Source organism: Synchiropus splendidus, chromosome 4 (genome assembly GCF_027744825.2).
Source record: "Synchiropus splendidus isolate RoL2022-P1 chromosome 4, RoL_Sspl_1.0, whole genome shotgun sequence".
In the NCBI taxonomy this organism is placed as follows: domain Eukaryota; kingdom Metazoa; phylum Chordata; class Actinopteri; order Syngnathiformes; family Callionymidae; genus Synchiropus; species Synchiropus splendidus.
In genome coordinates this window covers 24,572,789-24,595,988 of record NC_071337.1, presented here as the reverse complement: position 1 = coordinate 24,595,988, position 23,200 = coordinate 24,572,789, and the positions used below count along the sequence as shown (strand labels likewise).

The window sequence follows — 23,200 nt, the reverse complement described above, 5'->3', positions numbered from 1 at the left end:
AGAAGAAGTAAATCGACCATCTGACATTAACAGGGTAATTGGCTGGTCACACAAACACAAGTGACTTATTTAGTTACAACTGATTGTTTAATTGCTTGGTATCTAATTGCTTGGAGATCAATGACTGGATACTCCTTTACATTTAATTCCCATTGCTCTCAAAGAGCAGTTTCCAACTGCAATGTATCATTGGTCATAGGACGTATGGATGCGGTATTCCAGTCAAATTCTGGAGTTTACTGGCAGGAATATTGGTTTATTTTTGTTGCATTTACTGAAAAGAATGATAAAATAAGATTACTTTCATTGTGTTAGTTTTTCACAGTCAGTTTCTCAGTCAGTTCAACCAGTACTTTGTCAACCAAGGTGCACTATAGCCCACTACTATTTTTCGCTTTAGTATTTGCTTTACTTTTCCAAATGAATGGATAGAAAGGAATCTGTCAAAGCTATGGACTAAAAAAAATGAGTGTAAAAAAAGGCAGCATGTGTGAATAGTGGCATGTGACGCAATCAAATACCACGTAGCATTAACAACAATTTTTGCTTCTCATCGATGATGATAATAGAACATGTTTTTGACATACAAAAATGAGCCACTCACTCTGCTGGATCGCTGCGTGGTCGGCCAGTTCCCTCTTTATTTGATCATTTCTTTGTTGACCATTGGCAGCCGTCAAATATAATATCATTTCAACATTAACTTTCTTTGACAAACTTCGACAAATGTTCTTGACTATTTATGCAATGTTTAAAAAAAATACTAAAAGAGTTCTGCATTAGCATTTAAAAATGTATTTGATTACACTTCAGCCACACATTTTTCATTCGGTGCATCACTAGTGTGCTGTAGAAACTGAGCTCTTCTGGGGTCCTCTTGTTTGTGTTACTATCCGAGGACATCAGCATACACACACATTTTACAGTTCCATCGTAAAGGCAGGAGATACAATCGACCTCAACTTTGCCTTTTGCCAACTGCACAATAATTGAAGAGAATGCATACTTCGGAGTTGCCGGCACCAAGTCAGACAGAATGGATTTAAGTTCGCAGTTGTAAACAACATGTTTTGATCCCTTTCTATTAAAATTCATCCACACAACAGCCTTGAGGGACAATGAACCCTCTGTTCTCAGGCTTCTGCTCTGGCATCCACTTAATAAGACAGCTGGCCTTCTCTTTCACTCATGACATTTAAGATTTTCTGTTCGTGCCTGGCGCCAACAGTGACCAGGTTTCAGTCAGAGGAAGCATTACAGTTTAACTAAAAGGTTCAGTGTAGCGATTGAGCTCTGCTGGTCCATCAGCTGCAGTATTGACCCAATATTGATCCAAACATCAGCTGCTGGCGCATGAAGGGCCACTCACGGTGTAAATGAATGAATGAGAACACAATAATTCCAGCCAATTTGTGTTTGTTATTTCTTACATTGTTAATTTATAAACAGTTTCCCACGATAATGTAGAATACTCATTCGGTTGTGTGAAATTGTTTCAATATTAATGGCCAAAAAGATACTTTTATGAAGACCAAAAATTAGATAAGTAAATTTATAATTCCTCAGTTTCATCAAACATGAGAATAAACAATTTTCTTAAATTAACGTTTTCATTTCCAGTGAGGGGATGCTGGAACAAGTCCACCTTTGCGCTTTAAACCAACTTCATCATTGGTCACATGTAACTTCTTTGGTGGTCATCCCCTACTACCTTTCTCCTGCTGCCACCACAAGTTTCATGTGAACATGCGGCATGCCACATTCCCATTTGTTACTAGAGCATTAGTGTGTCACTGTTATCCTGGCATATGTACTATGTTGTTTCTGGTTGTTTCAGTGGATTCATGTGGAGGGCAGGAACAACCTAGCCTTATAGGGCACATTTTTTAATAGGAAAATGTACGGCCGCCGTTCCAGCCAGCATCTTGGGTTGCAGAAACTCACACATTTGGTGAGTTTCCACAAAATGCAAACAATCGTGGAGCACCACCACGACTTTGTTAGCCAAAATGATCTCTCTTTAAATAGAAATCTCACATGTTCGAACATATTAAAATGAGGTGGAAACATCAAAACAAGCAGATACCATGTAACATATTAAGGAGGGGGACATGGTTATGGTGGTTTTAACAGAAAAACCTAAAAAGAAACACTATAATACCTCAATAAGAGGACCACGTACGTCTCTGCTTGCGGAACTCAAGTCATGAATCTGACCGGACAATATGAAGGGACAGATCGCGTGAGGGCGTGAGCTGCAGATTGGAGAGAGATTTACTTTACATGATTAAAAATTATTTTATAGTCACTAATTTAATAAATGTCAAAACTGGATAGGGTCCGTCACGGTTTCATCGCCTGGTTCCAGTTTCAGTTGGGTGCGTAGATGAGGCTGCACGCATCATTAGCACACACAGTATTATTGTACTGTTCGCCACAGAGCAGTGTCCAGGAAAATGTTAGTTGGGGCAAGCATCAAGAGATGTGTTCTCTCACCCAGGTGGTTTAGGCGTAAGGGGCGCTGAGGAATATATATTCACTCTGAGGGCAGGGGAGTTGATTCCTGCATGTGGAAATAAAGTAAAAAATACGATTCCTGTCTCGCCGCCTGCCTTTGCATTTGCCACAACTTGACAAGTCTGACGCACATCTCTGATGAGCTTGGTTTGTAGCGACAACTTCTCAGAGTCAAATTGTAATGTTGTTCATTCATAATTTCAATGAATGTATGTTTGGATTCCTAGCACTTTCCACCCTTGTTTGCGAGTACCCGGAGCTCCATGCTGCAGCTGTAGAGGCAGAGGTGTCAGGTCAAGTTTTTTTTTTGCCACCATCAATCAGTCTTGATTCTGGACCCCGTTTTGAAAATGTGTTTAAAAAGATTTGTCTTTGCATTCTTGAGCATTTTCAAAATTATATATGGAAATCTCTAACCTTGGTGTCTATACGGTGTGTATACTGCGTACAGACCATGTCGACAAGTCTACAAATAGTGTTTTAAAATGAAATTTTACCAAAGTCCCTTTGTGGTCTGGCAGCACTGAATCTGGAAAACATGACTCCACCGACTCACTCACAGTCCTCTGAATGAGTCGCATTATTTTATTTTATTTTTTTGTGGCAGGAGAAAAAATAGCAAAATGGATTTGCTGTGATGCGTCTAAATCTGTTTCAAACATGTTCAACTGTTAAAACAGTGTATGGTTTTCTTTCAGTTTAGTTTGAGTCTATTTTATGTTTTGCTTGGTTTTCTTTTATTGGTTAATAACCATTACCTGCCTTTATGCTTTATATTTGGGAGCACACCAAAACTCACATCTTAATGATGAATGTATTTCATAGCTATGTTTGACCTCATTAATTCAAGTAGACAGGTGTGGAATGTATCTTGTGTCTGTTAAAGTAGGTGGGCTGACAGACTGCAGTCACAACATTTCTCCTCTGCCCAGATCCGGGGAAAAACGACCGACTCCATAAATTAACTGGACAGTGGAGGATGAGGAGTTGACACACCAGTACACACAGATGGAGCCTGCGTTGGCACAATCCAATGAAATAATTAGCGTATCAGCACACACGGCTGCCTCCCCATCAGCACCGTTGGTGGGAAAACTGATGTGGAAAAAAGGGGAGGCATATAGGATATTTGTGTCTGAGCGTGTGTGTGTGCGGTGCTTGTGTACTGTATACAGTATACTGTAACAACGCAGAGTGTGAGCTAATCAATGTCAAGGATGTGAGGCTCTGACCTTTTCTAGTCAAACCACCTGGTGCTGCTGCATGAGCGTACGTACCGTCTCTCTCGCTGCAGGGTGTAGGAGCTCCGGAAAAAGCCCAGCAGCTCATCTTCTATGGCAGCATCAAAGCTCACGTTCAGTCGGTAAACTCTCATTGGCTTCAGCTCGCGATGCAGCACCACCACGTACATCTGATTGGCAGGGAAAGGGAAGTGGCGATGGATTCTCATGGATCCGCCCCCAGGCCTGCTGGCCAGACGGCTGCTGGTGCCACCTTCAGCTGTGACTGACACCTTGTCCACCTGGGAAGAGGAGAAGGGATGAGCGGGTGTATTGTGTAGAAGAACTGCAGCAAGGGAAGCGCTGTTTTTCCTGTCCTCGATGAACTAGTCAGATACCCATGAGCTGAAGCGTTACTCACTCTAAAAGCATGCATGGCTATATTCTAAAACCACTGTCCAGACCAGATTCATTTCAGCAGTTCTGTTTGAAATGTGTTTCTGTAGCACCACTCAGTGACCAGCTGTACTATCTCATAGCAAGTACCAGAATGACCTTCCCATTTACACATAAACAGGCAAGGGAATTGATTTAATTTGCTCTTCACAAGAATAGAAGTCACAGGAGACACACCAAAATGAAACAGAAGCTGTTCCTGATCTGGCAAGACTTCACTCTTACTGCCTCTCAAAACTGTTCCCATCGGATGAAACACTTCATGAGTACGGTCAGGTTAGTCACCTCACCCACACAGCACCGTGCCTAATATGCAGAAGCACCTGTGGGGATCAACAACTGCAAGGAGGACTTTGCTGACGATAAAAAGATTATCAACAAAATGAAGAAGAGGTAGGTGATATTCTAATATTATCGCATCAAAGTATGTTTCGCAACAGCCTGTTCAGGAAGATGCTGGAAATGTGAGTGCAAAATAGTTTCATTAACTTTGGGATTAAAGATTTAAGATTCAGAGAAAAGTCTTGAGGTAAAAAAAAAAGACTTATTTAAGACAGAAATTACCATTTTAATCTCATTACAGGTCAATTTAGAATTCAAACAGGTGGTCGCTGCTGTAATCACAATTCTAAATAGGAACAGACGGCGCCAGGTTCCTTCTCTAATAATCTCAATGGCTGGCATGTTCTATTTACCAGATTCTTCAGCAGGAGAATTGTGTGCAGGTTTCTATGCAGACTGCAGGAGAGCAGCTCCATACCATGACCAATACATAGAGAATCAGTGGGATTCCAACTGCATGGAACCACGGTCAATGACGTGCCAGTGAGGAACATCTTGACATATTCGTGATCATTCCGCTCACGATAAGGAAAAATTTCCAATAATTTTATGGTGACAAAGTCGAGGGCCTGTACTGCTCAGATTGGATTCATCTTCATGAACTGAGCAATGTTGTTATTGTCATCTTAAAGCTTGAACACAAATATGAAAATGCACCAGCACGTTCAAAGCTGCACATGTGGCACCGCCAGCAAATAAGCACCTGCCCATACTTGATTGCGAATTTGACCTCTATTCCATTCGTGTGTTTTCATGAAATTAAAATTGCTAATATGCTTTGAAAACTCAACAACGAAAACAGACAGAGAAAATCAATCAAACTAATTTCCTAAAAGAGAAATGCAAATGAATATGCACAGGAAATCAGGGGGCAGGAATTGGCAGCACATGAAGCCGTTACAAACTTCTGCATCATCGGGCGAAAGCAACCCTTCGCCCAATAAAGTATTGTGTGGATGTTCGTTCTTTTGTGAAGGCGTGGATTAATAGAGCCTGTTGATATATGGAGAAAACATTTGAGATAAAAGCAATTCATGCCCAAGCGCACCATACTTGTTTCACAATAGATGGAAGCTGATCTCGGGCACAATGTCAAAAGTTCTTGGGTCATAAATAACTCCATATCCACACATCGCTTTGTCTGGTAGACCTCCAGCAACGACCCAGACATCAGGGGCAAAGATGAATATTGTTGTGTTGACTTTCCAGATAGCTCGGTGTGCAATCCTCATTCTGAGGAAATTGCATCAACCAACACACATTTAAAAATTGGTTGAGTGACGCCTTGTACTTTTTAAGACAGGAAGAAAATCGGGTTCACCCTTCCCTGAGAGGATCCTGAAAAAATATACACTCTTCTGGGGACCAGTTCAGCTCTAGCAATTTCATACCAGGTCCTGGATGTTGAGAGACGCATGTGGCTTAATTTAGATATGGACCAGTTTGTGCAATGTTTTGAAGCTCCATTTTATTTAACTTGCTTTTGTCTGTGTATTGATTAAAGTGCTAGTCGCTGTATCACTATTATTGTTTACCTTCTCTCTTTTATACACTATTAAAGGGTGTTTTTTCATTCATTTATTTATTTGATCGGCCGATATCCATTAAAAAGTATGCGTTCAGTATATGCCCACCTCTGCCTTTTGTTTCAGATAACCAAAACAATGACCAATTGCAGCCTGCTGCATGTACATAGTTTCCGCTAGATGGCGTGTTTTTAACAGAAAAATCACGAAAGAAACCTGAGAATGGCTGAAGTCTGATGGTCGCGGAACTCAAGTCATGCATTTCGGCTAGACATATAAAGAGACGGACCGCTGCCGATTGGAGAGAGATTTACTTCTCATGACTAAAAACTAGCATTTTTATTGTCACCAATACAGTGATAGTCAAAACATTCCCATCTGCTTCTTTGTTTCTCTGTTCCCCTGCCGTAGAAAATCTGTGTGCCGTGTTGAGCCTTTCCCCCTTCACAATGAGCCGGTGAGCTGCACATGGCAGCGAACCAAACATGGTCGCTACAGTATATGGCGCTAAATTTTAGTCTGTGATGTAAAGTTTGTATCTTGCAACAAATGCAATCAAAAAATACATTGCCGCGGCTACACGTGACAAGGTTTGATGGTAAACTGACGGCAGAATATTAACAGACGACCGCTGGTTCTTACAGCCTTGATGGAGTCAAAATGGGTGCGACAGTCACAAGGCAAGTTAATAACCTGAAAAACAATTTCACTGGGCTAAATGATCGGTTGTTCCAGTGGTTGAAGACAGCGCCTTGGTACGTGGTACGGGGACGCACATTTCACTAATGTAGCCCTGCCAGCCACAGCCGTTTACTCCCCCTTGAATGAGATGTTTTCCAGTTGTCCTTCGGACTGAATATTTGCTGGTTTGTGCCTGCAAAGTTTATGCTTTAAAAAAAAAACACATTCTTAAATTCTCAGACGGTTAAAATGAATGTGTCTCATTGGAGGTGATTTAATGTTTTTCTGCATCATATACCAATATACCTCATATAGCACTTATCATAACTACCTTTCCACTTATCATAACTACCTGGCTGTCTAATGCACTGAATTTACAATTTGAGGCCAAACACCGAAAATCCATTGTAGTCACAGTAGGATTTTTACTATGTTTAAAAAAAAGTTGCATAAATAGTTGTGAACGTATTTACACGTTTGTCAAAGAAAGTTAATGTTGCGTTGATGTTGATTTGAAGTGAAAATCATTGTTCAGGCAGCACTGCACAGTGTTTGATCACGCCACACACCACTATCCGGCTACAGTGCCTCTTCACCACCGAAGCTGAATGTTGCCTTGTTTTCACTATTTGGCCAAATATTTTCAGCCACCAAACGTTCGGTGCATCCCAACCTAAAACCCTTTATAAACCATCCCTACTACTATTTGCATGTCCATGTCATTGGAGCCCAGCCTCCATAATCCAGCAATATTAAATTTTAGAAGAAATAAAGTAATGTTATACCACAGGTGAACAGCCTCCTGCTTTACAGATATGTCTTTCATCATTAAGGACGAAAAAACAAACAAGTGAATAAATCACTGCACTAACCATGGGAGATATAAATGTAGAGGTTATGACAAGAGCCAGTTGCATCCTTTTAAAACTTCTTTGTTATGTGTGATTATTAATGCTGAGGCAAATTCACAACACCCACTGGCCTATTGGAGTGCTTTTCTGTTTAGCTCTTAACATAATATTGAATGACATTTCCTGACATTTTATTCAGCCTCAGAGAAAAGTGTTTCTTCTCCAACTACCAACGGCTTCTATTTTCATCCGCATTGTTGTTCGGTTAGCCTTTCAACATCCTAACAAATGATGTTTTCATGTCGCATTAGCTGGGAGGACACCTCAGGAAAGCATTTTTCACTGCCCAACAACACCTTCTAATTCGCAGTGTGTTGCTGAGGACACACTCTTGCAAGCAGGGGCTGCGGGGTTCTTAATTGGCCCTCTCCAACGTCGGACGACAGATTCATCCCTTTTTCACATGAGCCAAAATGACCGGTCTGAAAAATAGAGTTGCCCAGACGTTTCTCTGAGGCTTTCTCTCACCACAAGCTCCGAAAATTGGGCTGAAGCAGCAACTTTGACGGATAATTAGCCTGGTTAAGGAAATCTCTGAGGCTAAAACTGGAAATAAACATGCTTTGTTAGAGAGCGGGGTTGTCTCCGCTGCACAGAGAGAACTCATGCATGCAAATAAGGTGGACTTGGAATATGTATAAAAAAAAAAAAGTTAAAAATAGCTGAGTCCAAAAATACCTTTATAGCTCACTCTGAAGACAAAGTGTAGAAGCATCAGATAGAAACGGAATGATGCGTTTTAATGATGACCAACCCTTTGCATAAAGGATGTAGAGAACATCATGAGGTTCATGAGACACTAAATCATGAAATGGATCATTGTAACAGTGGCTTTCTTTGACAGGTCAGCATCTTAGTAGCATGCTTCTTCCGCACATCTTTATCATCCCTCCTCTTTACATGTCAGACTCTTTACTACCATTACTACTATTGAAGTTTAATGTGCCTTTAAACCAGCATATGTGTCATGACTCCGGTCTCCAGGCTCCGAATCCTGGTTTTGGTTTTTTCCCCTCTCTTCCTTTGGCACACGGCTGGAGCCGATTAACCTCTAATGACTGGTCTACAAGAACACCTTGGCTCCAGCAACGTGTGCCAGACCGTTTTTGATCCCATTGTTTGTTCCCTGTGTTTGCCGGAAGTCCCTGTGATTATTCCTCTCGTTCCGGTGTTTTTTGGACTTCTCGTTCCCTGTGGTAACTCCTTGGTTCTCGTGTCTCTCCCTGTGTTCGGCTTTTTGTTCTGTCTTGTTCTGTGCGCTAGCTAGCTCCTTTAACTCCCGGTTCTCGTTTCGCTCCCTCTCTGTTAAGCTTCTTGTTTTGTGTGCAGCTAGCTCGTTTAACTCCTGGTTCTCGTGTCTCTTCCTGTGTTCGGCTTCTCCTGTTCTGTTAGCTAGTTTTTGGATTTCTCTGTTTAACCCTGGTGCCCTGAGCTTAGTGTTTTGTTTCTCCCCAGTCTCCATGTGTTTCTTGTTCCCTTTTGTAGTTTATTCTCTGTTCATTGTATATTCAGTTTGTGCTTAGTTTCTCCCGGTTCGGTGACGCTTTCAGTTCTGATTCAGTTGTTTGTTTAATTATTAAATATCTAATTTTTACTCCGTCCTGCCTCCAGTGCCTTTCACCACTCGCACTTGGGTCTTGGTCACATCCTCCTACGTGGCTTTAGCTACCTCGTCCCTTCGCTCTCGTGACATAACGGTCTGGCCATGTTAATAGACCCAGCAGTGTTGAAGGGCTGGCAGGACGAGCTAGACGCTCAGGTCACCAGTATAGGCAATATGGAGAGGATGACGGTGTCTATTTTTGAGCTGTTGGACTCCATGTCTGAGGCGGTTGCACGGCTTTCCTCCCGCTCTGCTCTGTCCGGTTCTCCGCTTGCTTCTTCTGCTCTTCCGTCGGAGCCAATTCTGTCTGTTCCCGTACGTGATTTTTTCTTTCGTGACTCTTGTGTTTCCCCGTCTTCGCCTCCCGTGGACACCGGCGCGGCTCTCAAGCCGCCGCCTCCCGTGGTCTCCGGCGCAGCTCTCAAGCCGGTGGCTCCTGTGGTCTCCGGCGCTGCTCTCAAGCCGGTGGCTCCTGTGGTCTCCGGCGCTGCTCTCAAGCCGGTGGCTCCTGTGGTCTCCGGCGCTGCTCTCCAGACGGCGCCTCCCGTGGTCTCCGGCGCTGCTCTCCAGACGGCGCCTCCCGTGGTCTCCGGCGCGGCCCTCCAGCCAGCGGCCCTCCAGCCAGTGGCTCTCCAGCCGGCGCCTCCCCAGCCAGCGCCTCCCGTGTTTTCCGGCGCGGCTCTCCTGCCGGCGCCTCCCGTGTTTTCCGGCGCGGCTCTCCAGCCGGCGCCTCCCGTGTTTTCCGGCGCGGCTCTCCAGCCGGCGCCTCCCGTGTTTTCCGGCGCGGCTCTCCAGCCGGCGCCTCCCGGGTTTTCCGGCGCGGCTCTCCAGCCGGCGCCTCCCGTGTTTTCCGGCGCGGCTCTCCAGCCGGCGCCTCCCGTGTTTTCCGGCGCGGCTCTCCAGCCGGCGCCTCCCGTGTTTTCCGGCGCGGCTCTCCAGCCGACGCCTTCCCTGGTCTCAGGCGCGGCTCTCCAGCCGACGCCTTCCCTGGTCTCAGGCGCGGCTCTCCAGCCGACGCCTTCCCTGGTCTCAGGCGCGGCTCTCCAGCCGGCGCCTCCCCTGGTCTCAGGCGCGGCTCTCCAGCCGGCGCCTCCCCTGGTCAGGCCGCTGCCTCCCAAAAACTCCTACGCGGCTCCCAGGCCGTCTCCTCCCGAGGGCCCCTACGCGGCTCCCAAGCCGTCTCCTCCCGAGGGCCCCTACGCGGCTCCCAGGCCGTCTCCTCCCGAGGGCCCCTACGCGGCTCCCAGGCCGTCTCCTCCCGAGGGCCCCTACGCGGCTCCCAAGCCGTCTCCTCCCGAGGGCCCCTACGCGGCTCCCAAGCCGTCTCCTCCCGAGGGCCCCTACGCGGCTCCCAAGCCGTCTCCTCCCGAGGGCCCCTACGCGGCTCCCAAGCCGCTGTCTCCTCCCGACGACTCCAGCGGGGCTCCCAAGCCGCCGCCGCCCAAAGACTCCTGCACGACTCTCAAGCGTCCGCCTCCCGAGGACTTCTGCGCCGCTCTGAAGCCGCCGCCTCGCAAACGTTACTGCACGGCTCTCAAGCTGCCGCCGCCTCCCGACGACACCAGCGGGGCTCTCAAGCCGCCGCTGCTGCCTCCCGACGTCTCCAGCGGGGCTCCCAAGCCGCCGCCGCGGCTTCCCGACGTCTCCAGCGTGGCTTCCAAGCCGCCGCCGCCGCCGCCGCGGCCTCCCTACGTCTCCAGCGTGGCTTCCAAGCCGCCACCGCCGCCGCCGCGGCCTCCCGACGTCTCTAGCGTGGCTCCAAAGCAGCCGATGCGGCCTCCCGACGTCTCCAGCGTGGCTTCAAAGCAGCCGACGCGGCCTCCCGACGTCTCCAGCGTGGCTCCCAAGCCGCCGCCGCGGCCTCCCGACGTCTCCAGCGTGGCTCCCAAGCCGCTGCCGCGGCCTCCCGACGTCTTCAGCGTGACCCCCAAGCCGCCGCCGCGTCCTCCCGAAGACCCCAGCCGCGAATTCCCAGCTTGTCTTCCGGGTCGCTGCAGCCCGGCTCATCCAGTCGCTCCAATGGGCCTCCTCCTCCCCTCGTCTACGACGACCGTCCATCCAGGACTGGTAGAACACCGAGAGGTGTTCTTTAAGGGGGGGGTACTGTCATGACTCCGCTCTCCAGGCTCCGAATCCTGGTTTTGGTTTTTTCCCCTCTCTTCCTTTGGCACACGGCTGGAGCCGATTAACCTCTAATGACTGGTCTACAAGAACACCTGGGCTCCAGCAACGTGTGCCAGACCGTTTTTGATCCCATTGTTTGTTCCCTGTGTTTGCCGGAAGTCCCTGTGATTATTCCTCTCGTTCCGGTGTTTTTTGGACTTCTCGTTCCCTGTGGTAACTCCTTGGTTCTCGTGTCTCTCCCTGTGTTCGGCTTTTTGTTCTGTCTTGTTCTGTGCGCTAGCTAGCTCCTTTAACTCCCGGTTCTCGTTTCGCTCCCTCTCTGTTAAGCTTCTTGTTTTGTGTGCAGCTAGCTCGTTTAACTCCTGGTTCTCGTGTCTCTTCCTGTGTTCGGCTTCTCCTGTTCTGTTAGCTAGTTTTTGGATTTCTCTGTTTAACCCTGGTGCCCTGAGCTTAGTGTTTTGTTTCTCCCCAGTCTCCATGTGTTTCTTGTTCCCTTTTGTAGTTTATTCTCTGTTCATTGTATATTCAGTTTGTGCTTAGTTTCTCCCGGTTCGGTGACGCTTTCAGTTCTGATTCAGTTGTTTGTTTAATTATTAAATATCTAATTTTTACTCCGTCCTGCCTCCAGTGCCTTTCACCACTCGCACTTGGGTCTTGGTCACGTCCTCCTACGTGGCTTTAGCTCCCTCGTCCCTTCGCTCTCGTGACAATATGGACAGTTCTTACTGCTTCTCTACTTTGCAATTATGGTGCATTACGGGGCGCTTCCTTGAAAACTTTAGAGGCCAACCTTTCTCTTTAATACATTTGACAAGGGAAGGAATACGTATTGTCAACCGCAACACAAATGGGTGGTTTCCACCGTTCAAGGTAAAAAAGTCATGTTTGACTTTAACTCACTGAATTATGTTTTATCCATTTTATATTGGGTAGAATAGTCAATTACTAAAATATTTGACAGCTTCAGCCTGACCAGCGACGGACGTTCTCTTTGGAGCAGTCCATCACACATAGACACGTATAGCGACACAACAATGGCAAAAACACTCACCTCACAAACCTAAATAGTTTTGTTTTTTTTCATGTTTTGGGATTGTGGACGGAAACCGGCCTCCCTGAAGTAAACCGAGGACAACCTACATATTCTACAGAGATTTGCCCGAGACCCAGAGCTCAGACCATAAAGCATATCTTTACGCATTAATGAAGCATAATGAGAGAGTCTAGTTGTTGAGAGTGTTGAAGAGTAGACAACAAGCCATCGTGGTTTTGGCTTCAAGGCATTCAACTCATACGGAGCAGTTTCAATATGATATAATGTATATTAATATATGATATAATTTAATCGAACATGTTTGTAAAACTGCTAAGTCATCCAATGGTCCCCATCTTAAATAACACAGGAAGAGTAAGACTACTTTGTCGACTTAGACTGTTGTGCTGCCCTAGGTGACACATATATTCAAGAGCAAGCAAGCTTCTCTTTAATAAGAGCCATTTTTTACGACTGACGTGGATCTGTTTTAGACTTAGGAAGACTACAAAAGGAGAAGTGGCTTTACTTTGAATTTCTTTAGACGATGAGAGTTACCCACATAAAATTAAGAAGATGAAGCATGATAAGCACTAGTCAGTAATTCACGTACCAAAAAGTCAGAATGTGGGGAGATAAAGCTAATGAATCCATTCATGCCTCCGTACCTCAAGGCGATCCGCATGTAGCACGATGAATCGGGTGGCATTGATGCATTCCAGTTCGATGCTGACTTCTCCCGAGAATGTAAAGTTGTCCATGTGGACGGCAAGCCGGAGGTCATAGTGCCGTGGCCTCAATGTGCCGGGGAGCCGAGTGTTCCTCCATGGCTGGACCCCCTCCTCATCGCCTCTCTCCCCGTTCCTCTCTCCTCTGCTCCCATTTAACTTTGCTGATCCTCCAGAAACCCGCGTGCCTGACTCACCCGCTGTCAGCACAGTGCGCTCAGGTCCTCCACATTCCTCAAATCGAACGCTGAGCACAACAGCCACAGCTGTTACAATAATCAGGGTAAGGATGGAGAGAGCGAAGCCCAGCACCAGGCGCTTGTGCACTGTTATGTTTCGTTCAGTCGTCCGAGGCCGTACCACCACAGACTCGGCCCACTGATCTGAGAGACCTCTGCCGTTCCGCATGGCCCCAGGACTGCTGTCGTTGAGTCCCATTGATCTTCGAACAATGTCGCTATCCAGAAACAACCATTGATGTTGGTCCAGGGCTTTCAGCAAGACTCCACTTCTACCTGTCCAAGTTGGAGTGGCTCAAGTCTGCCGCTCCTCCACTTTTATTTTTGTTGCGCCTCACCTTTGACCTCTTTGCTGCCACTGGTGGAAAATTTCCATCAGGACATGCACAACATGCTTTCAGTAAAGTGACGAGCAGAGTGGAAGAGGCGGTCATGTGATTTTGAATACTTGCGGCGAGGAGGGGTGGGATCAATGCTGCAGGGCTTGATTTCAAGAGTGGAAGAAGGGAACAGGATGAGGAGGAGGAGGAGGAGGTATGCTGTTAAGGATGTGGCTGTACAGTAAACGTTTCATCCATAGACCGATACAGAAATCAGCTGAGTAGCTCGACCTCCTGCAGGAGCTGCTGACACGTCTGCTCAGACGAAAGTAGATAATGAAATGTATTAAGTAAGAAAAACTAGCCCTGAACTGGTGCACTGTTAAGGCTATCCCAGCATTTAGACGCCGTCGAGCAATGCTTTTTTTTTTTTAAGTTTAGAGTGAAGGCAGGGACGATAAGTTCAGTATCACTTGAGCAATTTGTCTGCTAGCCTCCCTGAAAGAAGGGCTTATTTCCAGTGAGTGCTCGTCTTCATATGCCCCGGAGAGGACCAAGTGGTTAATCTTTCAGCAGCACGAGGGTTTATTTGGCTGTGGAGCAGATCATTTGCCCAGGAGGTTATCAATGATCCCTAGTTATTGTTCATGAGGCTGCCAGGTGAAGTGGTTTACAGGCAGAAAATCCCTTTCAAAATCCCACAACATCCATAATATGGTCACCGTCTGCAAAGCTTTTCAAAATCCGGGGATCATCTTCTCCTTCAGTTACTTTCTTCCTCTGGTGAACTTGACCACAAGCCTCCCGCTGGAGGCGGGCGTCGCTGTCCGCGCGGACTGTGGGATTCGGCGAAGTCCTTGGGAACTGACAGGAAACCCTCAGAATGGACCCGGAGAAACAATCCTTCCGGACGAGGAGCACTTTTTTTTTTTACGAGCATCCGCCTAGAAAGAGCCAGGAGTCGTCCGTAAGTCGAGGGGTCCGCTAAAAGCAATACATCCTCCGAGAGAAAATGCTGCGTGGCAGCGGATCATCCCAGTGAGCTGCAGCTCCTCCGGTGCTCCACGTTATTAAAGCTCTTTAACTTTTGCCTCTGCAGAGAGCGACTCCCTCTCTCTCTCTCTCTCTCTCTCTCTCTCGCCCGGTGGAGAAGGAGATGAACCACCGAAGGAAGGGGAGAGGAAGATGAAGAGGATTAGGAGGAAGAGTCGGCGCCGCCTGCTCAGTCGGTCCGCTCGCTCGCGGGATGTGATTGAGCACGCGCCACCGCTGCCGCTTCGAGCGGGAAGCACGCGCTCACAGAGAGAGCGCGAGCTAGAGAGAGAGAGAGAGGGAGGTGAAGGCAGCTCTGCGGTTGATGCTGCAGTCTCACACCGAAGACTGAGATCAGTGACGCGAGCTGACTGAAGTTGAGGCTCACGTGTGTCACTTCTGCGCTGTTTGCAGATCAGGACCACGGAGAGCGAATTTGGGACACCTGCTCAGTTTTCCTGTTTCCAAGACCAGTAACTTTTGGTGAATGAAACTGAGCTCTGCATTGTCCACAACCAGAACCAGGGCAAACATTTGAACTGACAGAGAGAACTTCTCAATCTCAATATATATATATATATATATATATATATATATATATATATATATATATATATATATATATATATATATATATATATATATATATATATATATACAATAGATGAGCCCTCTTCAAATTGGCGTCTCACTCAGGAGTTCTTGTGACACCACATGGTTTCCGGCACACTATTGAAATGCAGCAACAAAAACCTTATAAAGATGACATGTGAGTTAATGTTGTTTATATTAGCAAACGTGTATTGTTTCAGCTGCTCTAAATCAGTGGTGGCAGGTGGAAAAAAAAAAAAAATCCCAGGGGAGCGCTGAGGGAGGTTCACGTTCAAAACGTTGCTCCTGTAAAAGAACTAACACTTTGTTCAGAACACTATTTTCAGGTTTAAAAATTGTTCTATTCATTGTTCAATATACACTACCGGTCAAAAGTTTTAAAACACCCCAATTCTTCCAGTGTTTTTACTGAAAATTATGCAGTTTAATGTCTCATTGGACTCAGATGTGAAAGCATAGTATAAATAAGCAATTGGAGTCAAAAAAGAAATTTATAGACCAAAATGTATTCTAAACTGTTATAACTGATATAACAGCTGAACACACGCGAGGCATTCTTTCTACAATAGAAATCAAATATGCTTGTGTTGCAGAAGTTCCCATCAATGTGTGGCACTTGTGGGTTGCTTTGCTTTCACTCTTCTGTCCATTTCATCCCAAACCAGGTCAATGGGGTTTAAGTCTGGAGACTGCTGGCCACTCCATGTTTTGAAGTTTACCAGCTTGTTCTTTTTTCCTAAGATAGTTCTGGCATAGCTTGGACTTATGTTTTGGGTCACTATCTTGCTGTAAGATGAACCCCTGACCAACTAGACGCATACCAGAGGGTATTGCATGGCGCTGCAGGATGCTGTCTAGCCGTTTTGGTTCAGGGTGCCTCTCACTCTGAACAAGTCACCAACCCTGAATCCAGCAAAACAACCCCAGACCATCACACTTTCTCCTCCATGTTTGACAGTTGAAGCCACACACTGTGGAAGAATCCTTTCACCTACTCCACGCCATACAAACATCCTGTGCGATTAACCCAAGATTTCAAATTTGGATTCATCAGTCCATAACACCTTTTTCCAGTCTTCAGTAGTCCAATGGCAGTGTTTCTTGGCCCAGGCAAGCCTCTGTGTCGTATTCTGACGTCTTAGCAATGGTTTTCTTGCTGCAACTCGTCCAGTCAAATCTTTGTACTTTGCTGAATGGTGGTGCCCTCTGCTGACCAGCCGCCACTGTTCCAAATGTTTCGTTGATTCTGAAGCTGAATTGCATCACTGTCACAGCACATCGCCCACTTTTGTCGTCTTTGTTGCTCATGCTATCTAAAACCAACATTTCAATATGAACCTCTCAAATATTTTGATGTGAAGCTACTTAAAAAGTACATGAGATTCCATGACAGAAGTGAAAAACACTACAAAATTATAGATTAAACAATGCAAGCGTAATTATGTATTATTATACAACATGTCACCAATACAAATGCAATGTATGCAAGGTTAATAGTACAGTACATATAAATGTGACAATGTGATGTTAAAAAGCTATATCAATCTCACCATGAATGAATTGCGTGTTTGTTTTGTTTAGCTTACTTGAGGTGAGTAACTTGGGTTGTTCGACTGTAGTTGTTATTGGCTTGAAAGTGCATGATGTTTATTGAGATTTGAGGTCCCAACTGTACTCATTGTTGTAAACTGTCTTGGTCCTTTACTCACAGATCAAATTTCATTGCCATCATGCGCCCATATTTTACCCTCTTCCTCATGAAATGCGGACCTTGACACCTGTGACTAGAGAGGCATATGTCTGTGGTTGACCTTCTGACAGAGCTCAGTCAGAGTGTGCCCATGCACCTTACTCAGTAAATGCCCCCTAAGTTCCCATCACTTTGGGAACTCAGGGATTTAAATATCTATAAACATCAAACACAAATAGCCTCAGATGACCATGCTGTAAATGTCTCAGAGAGTGTAAAATATCTGCCCACACCTGGCCTGGTCCCATGGTCCCTTGTGGGATATCCTATGACAAAAGCAGGTTTGTTGATACCAGTCATTGTGCTCCCACAGATGCATTACATTACATTACACACTCATCATACTTACTTCACCATCACAGACTCCACCTGCAGTAATCCTTCTTCACCAAACTCTAGGTCCATCGTAGATGGCGAACACTTTCCTTGACACCTTGAAGAGTCTTGAAGAGTGGGTAATGCCTTCCCCCTCCAGGTTTTGTGACCTGTTATGACATTGGAACAATGTAGACACCAACTCAACATAGTGGCAGTCGGTGTGCATACCCAACCCTATGCGTCACATTTACTCCACCCCTGAGCTTCGCTGGCTTCACTGAGCAGTTGTCTTGGGTCCATCTCACATACCATTTTTCTTCTGGGTTCCTAATGAAAACACAATGGATCAGCTTACTAAAGTATGTCCTTTCATGTCCATCTCGTTTCTGACACCATCTGTCGTGAACAGTGGAAGATACTCACTCGTCCCAAACCAGTCAAATGTGGTACTTTGCTTGGAAAATAGCATTTGTGGTTCATCATCTGTTGCTAGCAGTGCTCAAGGACATTCCGCTACACAAGGACATTCAGAGTCAGCCATTCTGAATTTATGATTATGTCTGTTTTTAACTTCAGAACCAGAGTTCATCTTTTTGCCACAGTTGGAAGCCATTTAGATTATTCTACTGAAAATAGCATATTACATTGGTATATTATTGTAGCTGTTTGGCACATTTTTGCCTCCTTCTCAGCAAGAAGAGAGAACAAAAACATAGAACATCTGCAACAATTTATTACTCAGTCATCGTCAAAGTGGGAGTGCGGTGAGCTCATGTATGCCAAGGGTCCAATCCTATTGACTATTAAAACAAGCACTTTAATTGGTGTCTGCTTTCATGTTGAAGGTCAGATGCTACACAGGTAACACTGACAGACATCAGGCTCATATATAGTCCCGTAAGCAGCTGCTTGACCTGCCGTTGACACGGACTGCCGAGTGGTGGAATGGCAATCACATGAGCCATTAATTTCACAAGAATAGTTTGCTAAATCGCTCCATCTGTCACGGCATCAGGCCTCTTAGCATTTGAAATATCATCAGTAATTATGAGCTCAATGAGACAGCAGGTGGAGGCAGTGTTCTGCAGCTGGCGCGCACCTCACACACTGGTGAGAAGAAGGAAGCCAGCGACGTTGCACTGCTGGACTCTGTCCACAATAAAGAATCCTTCAAAACATGGATTCAGATCATAACAGGAACACTACCAAAACTTACGATCAGCATCCTGTGTTCTGCTAAAAATCTGAGATTTGTTCGTCCATTTTTAAATTGTTTCGCTCCCCTGACTGTCATTTTTAACAGTCAGATGTATAGATAATATATGTTTAAGCAGTGGAGTCCACCTAACCGGAGATGGAGCCAAGACTCAGACAAGAGAACTTAGGCCTAGATCAATACAGAATGCAGTCTATTTGCCATCGTACACCCAAACAGACCTGTAGAACACCATCAAAAACAGGCTCATTCCAGCCCTAAAAGTATATAGATAGATATATACAGTTTTTATTTTACATAGACCCCTCCATGATTGGCAGGTGTAGTTATTGATTCAATTTATGTTGCATTTAGCGCTAGAATGACACACACAGCCAGAGCTCTCATGTTCCCCTTTCAGATCAATTAACGGGCACGATGGTAAATGACGTTATTGCACTGAAGCTTATAACACACCTATGGTCTTGACGGACCATTTAAAAGACCCTAACCTAATCAAACTGAAGCTGGACGGAGATAAAACCAAGTCTAATTGCAGTCTGTTCCAAGACAAGGCCAAGACCTTGAGTCCATGGTCTTGAGTACAAAACCTGTCTCGACTACTATGACATTCCATCCATTTAAAATGTGTTTGATTCGTAATACTCAGCCTCTAGCCAGTACAGAGGCTTTCCATAAAATGCAGCATTAGATTATACCCTACCCTCACATTATAACGCCTTCAGGCAAGCAGTTCAAATCAAAAGTGTATGCATCAAAGAGAGATAAAGTTCAAATTTACAATATTCCTCAACTGAAAAAAAACAAAGAGAAAAAAAACCCTTTAAACAGTTATCAGAGCTGTCAGCTGTATAACAACCTCATCTGTCCAATTCATACATTTAAAATATACCATCTTAGGGGCCATATGTCTGGATAATGATTATTCTGTGAATCTGAGATTGTGTTTTTCCTGTCAAACAGCCACGGCAACATTTCTCACCTGGCAACACCAGTCTTTGTCATTGTAATGTCAGGAATGTACTGGAGTGTGACTGCCATTCACGACAGCATAGACTGTTGTATTATTCAGTTGGTTAGCTTCTAGTTGTAGCAGAGTAAACATCTCTATATGACCTAAAGTCTTGGCCATATATATATATATATATATATATATATATATATATATATATATATATATATATATATATATATATATGCACAAAAATTTGAGGCTTGAGGAAGCCAAAAGCACAAAAATGGTTGCTCAAACCTCCCCTCTGATATTGGACCTCCTTAAACCACATCACTGCAGCATGAATTTTCAAGGCTGTGTTGTGCTGTCATCTGCTCACAGTCATTCATTCTTGATGATTTTACAGCAGTGTCAATATGTGATCCACCAGCGTGGAGACTCTGGCGGTGGCCTTCAGGTCAACTCTAGTGGATGTATTGATCACAGGAACCATTTATTAGTACAACCTTCCAGTCTAATAGAGACGTTCTATTCATTTCTGTTACTTACATGTGAACAGTGGGCGGTGACTTTTCAAAGGAGCAATGAGCAGGCTACATGAGACAACTCTAGATCACGACACCTACCTATGACTGAAAAGCGCTGATCAATAACCGAAAACGAATGAAGCGACTATACATCGGCTTTATGATACAACTCTTATTTAGCTGTGGCAGCAAAGCAAATTAAAGTAATTAGAAAAGCATCACATTTCCTTCCTCTTTGGCTTCCAATTTAGCCATGCTGCAGTAACAATGATTCATTTCAACACATTTGGGATACAGCAAGAAGTTACAGCAGTGAGCGGGAATGTGTCAGATTGATTTTTGGCTGTGTGGCAGATACTAAAACGGCAGGAATGAAACCGCTAGTGCTTCTGTTATCGTTGTTCATTTAGAATCCCATTGAGATAATTAAGTTATGCATCATGTTTTGTTCATTTTGTGACTCATAATGAAAGTCATATTGACACATTTCATGGCAAAGAATCTTGATCAATTGGACTAACTGCTAAAATGAATCTTCTGAATCCACCTGCATATCCCTTATTAAACGTTACTGCCACAGTATAAACACACGTGGCGGTTCATCTCTACACCACTGACTTCATCTGCACCACAAATCTAGGAAAACTAAGTTAAACGCTTGCTTTTCTATCAGTTGCCAGCCATTCAGTCTTGCACTGATTTTTCCACTTGATCATCTGATGTTTATGTCAGCATGTTTACACTGACCCTAGAATGGACTTGCATCTTGTAAATTGAGGTTTAGAATGATATTGTTGCCAATTTTAGATCTTTTTATAATAATTTATAATTATTTTAATTTTATAATAATGCTTGGTTCATTTCAAAGGTATGTCTTCCTTTGTAAGGGGTGTTCCTAAAATAGGAAATGACACAGTGAGCAATAAGTAGACTTTTGTTTCTCATAGATGGAAATGCAACTACTTTTTTTATGGATTTTTGTGTTTTTATACATGAGTGGATTATTTTCAAACTGAGAGCATCAGTAAGACTTGTGCTCTTACTGATGCACTTGTGGCTCTTTCAAGTACTGTAGGGAACAACTCCAGATGCCTTTAAGGGAACGAGAATACAGAAACTCAGTGAAGAAGTAAAGAATTATGGGAAACCAGGGTTTAAATCCAGCATGAAGCGAGTCATGGACCAAACCTGTGTGGAGTTCTCGGGTTCTATGTTGGACTTTCTTCCCGAAGCCAATTTAAGAATAAGAATTACACATTTATGAGAGTGTTTTCCTATTGTCTGTGGGTTTTCTTGGACGCAACAAGTACATGGTGTTCTCTATCATTCACCCCATGTGGCTGGGATGAACCATGAACCTCTGCCTCCCTGCAAATAGTTCCGGGACTAATCGGAATAATATGAATAAAGTGGTGATTGAACACAGTGAATCCCAGAGACTTTGCTGTTTCTGTTTTCTGCGTTATTTTGGAGATATTTTGGTTTATTATTTTGGTGAAAAAGGGAAAACAAATCAGTTTTACAATATATTGTTTCTGATACAAAATCGCAAAAATATTGTTTTTAATAAGCATCTCCTTGTATTTTTTTCTAAAATTCAGTGACCCTGTAGTAAGTCCAAACTAAACCCTAATGCCACTGAAAAGATTCAAGAACAATGACAGCACAAAGGTTGGCTCTGAGGTTTTTTTATCTGAATGAAATAACAGCTCATCTTGTTGCAAAAACACTTTGATTTGAAAAATGCTTCAGCAGCAGCAAGTTGCGTGCAATCATTTTCCAATCAGCCTCCTTCTTTTCAAAGATGTATTCACTCCAGCTCACCATTCCGTGGTGGTCAGCAAACTGTCACGTATACTTACAGGCACAAAAAGCATGTTGAGGAGACGTCACTTAAACATTGTGAAGAGAGTTCAGGCTCCCAGTCTGAATGAAAAGCAGCAGTCAAATCTAATTCAGCCAGCCATCGATGAAGCCTTTCGGATGTGTTCGCCAACCCACTGGGACTACATTTCACCAATGTCTTACAATGGCTCTGACACTGAGCTGGCAATTAGAATCATGTTTCCAGCCAACTGGATCAAGGTGGAAGATAGCAGAGGGAAAATAAGAGAGCGGGGTGAGTGGGCGGCTTCCACCTCAGGGTAGGCTGGTGTCAAGTGAACATACATGCTAGGCAGAAAATGTAATGAATGTGCATCATTCGATTGTGGTATTGTGTGTGCCTATGATTGTGTGCGAAGTGTGTGTGTGTGCTGCACTTGCCATTCTAGCATCAGCAGAAGCAGCAGCAGCCAGCAAAAAGACATTGCAAGAGCAGGTCAGAGGCACAGCTACAAACTCTCACATTGATGGCAAAGAAACAGGGATGCAGATGAGTATCCTGTGGTCAAATTGAAGTCAACATTGAAAAAAAAATGATAAATGAAAAAGACGAAACAGAGACCTATTGTTTTTGTGCAGAACTGAGTCATTGAGGCGGTTTCATAGAGCGACTCTCAGCCCAGTAATTGGACTGTTTATTATTCCGTCTCCATCCTTCACTGTCAGCTTTAGCGATTCATGGAGCAACACAACACTTGGGATGATCAGCTGCTGTCAACAATCTCTATTAATCTTTCTCCACACAGTTTATCACCTCATTAGTGTCACGGCCGCTGTGATAATGATGTTTCTGTTTATTTTTCCAATGCTGTCTTTGGTTTGTCAAGCACTTTACAGTCATGCGGTACGCCCTGAAGCTTAACACTTATATCTGAAGAACCGAACGACATGAAGGTGTGACACTGCCATATGACAGATTGTAATGCGAAGGCAGACGTGTAGTGCTTGAAAGAGGAAAGGAAATAATGATCCAAAAAGTGGCTTTTCATTTCCATGTAGAGTCTTGTACCCTTGAAAGGCTTCACAATTCTAAAGTATAGTCCTTCAGTCTTCAGGCTTTCATGTCTGTTACAGAGACTGTATACGAAAGACTTACTTTATTTTCTTAAAGGAGGCCTTCTTTTCAACGCTCGTCCCAAGACATGGCTAATTGGTGTACCATTATTCTCACACTGTAGATTCTTGGGGTAAATTGTGGTGCTGCGT

At 44.5% G+C, this 23,200-nt stretch overlaps 1 protein-coding gene across 1 annotated transcript in view; it reads right to left on the bottom strand.

Moving 5' to 3' along the window:
• LOC128757289 (thyrotropin-releasing hormone-degrading ectoenzyme-like) overlaps positions 1 to 14,930 on the bottom strand; it is a 162,770-nt gene extending 147,840 nt beyond the window's left edge. Inside the window, exons 1-2 of the mRNA XM_053862460.1 lie at positions 13,082 to 14,930; positions 3,795 to 4,039 (exon numbers count right to left, since the gene is read on the bottom strand). Coding sequence (XP_053718435.1) covers positions 3,795 to 4,039; positions 13,082 to 13,579 — 743 coding nt within the window. The 5' untranslated portion in view covers positions 13,580 to 14,930. The remainder of the gene's footprint in view (positions 1 to 3,794; positions 4,040 to 13,081) is intronic.
• Between the last annotated feature and the right edge of the window lie 8,270 nt (positions 14,931 to 23,200).